This window comes from Mandrillus leucophaeus, unplaced genomic scaffold (assembly GCF_000951045.1).
Source record: "Mandrillus leucophaeus isolate KB7577 unplaced genomic scaffold, Mleu.le_1.0 Scaffold17, whole genome shotgun sequence".
In the NCBI taxonomy this organism is placed as follows: Eukaryota; Metazoa; Chordata; class Mammalia; order Primates; family Cercopithecidae; genus Mandrillus; species Mandrillus leucophaeus.
This window is the reverse complement of record NW_012101698.1, coordinates 6,814,146-6,816,255: the sequence shown is the minus strand read 5'-3', so window position 1 is coordinate 6,816,255 and position 2,110 is coordinate 6,814,146. Positions and strand designations below refer to the sequence as shown.

Below are 2,110 nucleotides of genomic sequence, written 5' to 3'. Positions count from 1 at the left end.
TGCCTGTAATCCCAGCACTTTGGGAGGCCAAGGCAGGAGGATCACTTGAGGTCAGGAGTTCTTACTGTTTTTTGAGATGGGGGTCTCTCTCTCTTGCCCAGACTGGAGTACAATTGGTGTGATCTCCACTCACTGCAACCTCCACCTCCCAAGTAGGTGGGATTACAGGCACACGCCACCATGCCCGGCTTATTTTATATTTTTAGTAGAGATGGGGTTGCATGTTGTTGGTGCTTGTATTGAAGTGACCTCTGGTGAACCTCCTGCCTCGGCCTTCCAAAATGCTAGGATTACAAGCGGGAGCCACCACGCCTGGCCTGAGGTCAGGATCTACAGTACTTGTTCTACAAAAGTAAAAATTAGCAGGGACTGGTGGTATTTGTCTATGGTCCCAGCTACTGGAGGCTGAGGTGGGAAGATTACTTGAGCCCAGGAGGTGGAGGCTACAATGTGCCATGATATCACCATTGAACCCTAGCCTGGGTAACAGAATGAGACCTGTCTCAAAAAAAAAAGATTCTACCAAAAAGACACATGCCCCTTGTAGGTTCATCACAGCACTATGCACAATAGCAAAGACATGGAATCAGCCTAGGTGCCCATTAATGGTGGACTGGAAAAGAACGGTACATGTACAAGATACAACACTACGCAGCCATTAAAAAATGAAATCCTGTCCTTTTCAGCAACATGGAGGCTCACAAATGGGAGCCAAACACTGGGTACTCATGGACATAAAGATGGCAATAGTAGACAGAATGGCTGGTGAGAAAGGGAGGCAAGGGTTGAAAAGCTACTGGGTACCATGCTCACGACCTAGGTGTCAGGATCAATCAAACCCAAACCTCAGCATCACAGAATATACCCATGTGCCCCTACATCTAAAAAGCTAAAATCAATTTAAAATTACCCAGCAACAACCTAGACCATCATCTTACGTTATTACTGGTTATGTTACTGTGATCCTGCTGCCATTTTTTCCAGGACAACACTGTCACTCTCACACTGAAAAATCTATCTTAAGGCTACCACACCGATTCCTAAGAGCTAAAATACAAATGTTACCATTCTGGCAAAACGAGAATGCTAATGAAAGAGCAACTAGTTACAACAAAAGTTAAAGACGTGTTGGGAAAGTATCAGGGTTCAAGTGTGAAAGGCAAATATCTAAGGTTAAACAGGAAAAAAAAGGTAAGCAGGGGAGACGGACATTTGGAGGTATGATTCAGAGACTTAAGGTACAGGTCATCTCTCCTCAGCTATATTTAAGGGTTAGGGACTCGAAAAACAGATTCCTGAAAAGTATTTCAAAGGTACTGAGCTGCTCATAATCTCCTGGATACTAATTCCACTGGCTTCTGCTTCTCCCTTTCTCCTGTCATATTCCCCTAAAACGTTCTGAATTGACAACTCTATGCTACCCAAAACTCTTCTTGTTGCTCCAACTTGAAAATTGCCTATGGCTTGACAGCAGTTTACTAATCGGACATAGCTCATAACTGCTCGGACTTCAGAAGCCTTGAAGGAAAGGAGAGACAGAGCTTTAAAGGCTGCAAGATCTCTCAGGTTTAACACCTGAAGACTTAGGCCAAAAACATTTAGTAATTCAGAAGCACATTTCTGTTCACTGAGACAGGACATAAATACTTCTAGGAAAACGGTGAGCTGTACCTGAAAACCATCCTTACCCACTGAAAGTAAGTTGCTATAATTCTCCAGCATCACATCCATGTATAGGATCCTCTGAGAGGGGTCCAGTTGTTCCCATTCCTCCTGGGTAAAGTCCACAGTCACATCCGTGAATGAAACTGATCCCTAAAACAGCATATTGTTATTCATCCTAAGATGATCATTTGGTGATACAGAAAGGATAGATGAAAACTTTGTAAGTCATTCACCATGAAAATTTATATATTTACACCAACGATACATCTTGTTCACCGTTTTTTTCATATCTTCCAAAATATATTTTTATAAATAGTTGAGATTTATTCAGATTCCCATTATCTCTGGCACTGTCATATTTGATAGGTGTCTCAGATTAATAAAACACTGTTGGCCAGGCATGGTGGCTCACACCTGTAATCCCAGCACTTTGGGAGGCTGGGGG

At 42.8% G+C, this 2,110-nt stretch overlaps 1 protein-coding gene across 2 annotated transcripts in view; it reads right to left on the bottom strand.

Moving 5' to 3' along the window:
* Positions 1-2,110, bottom strand: part of ZFP1 (ZFP1 zinc finger protein) — a 28,891-nt gene that overhangs the window by 3,842 nt on the left and 22,939 nt on the right. Inside the window, exon 2 of one of the 2 annotated variants that reach the window (XM_011976802.1) lies at positions 1,689-1,815. The exons of the other annotated variant lie outside the window; for it this stretch is intronic. Within the exon in view, the coding sequence (XP_011832192.1) occupies positions 1,689-1,815 (127 nt within the window). The remainder of the gene's footprint in view (positions 1-1,688; positions 1,816-2,110) is intronic. 2 annotated transcript variants of the gene reach the window in all.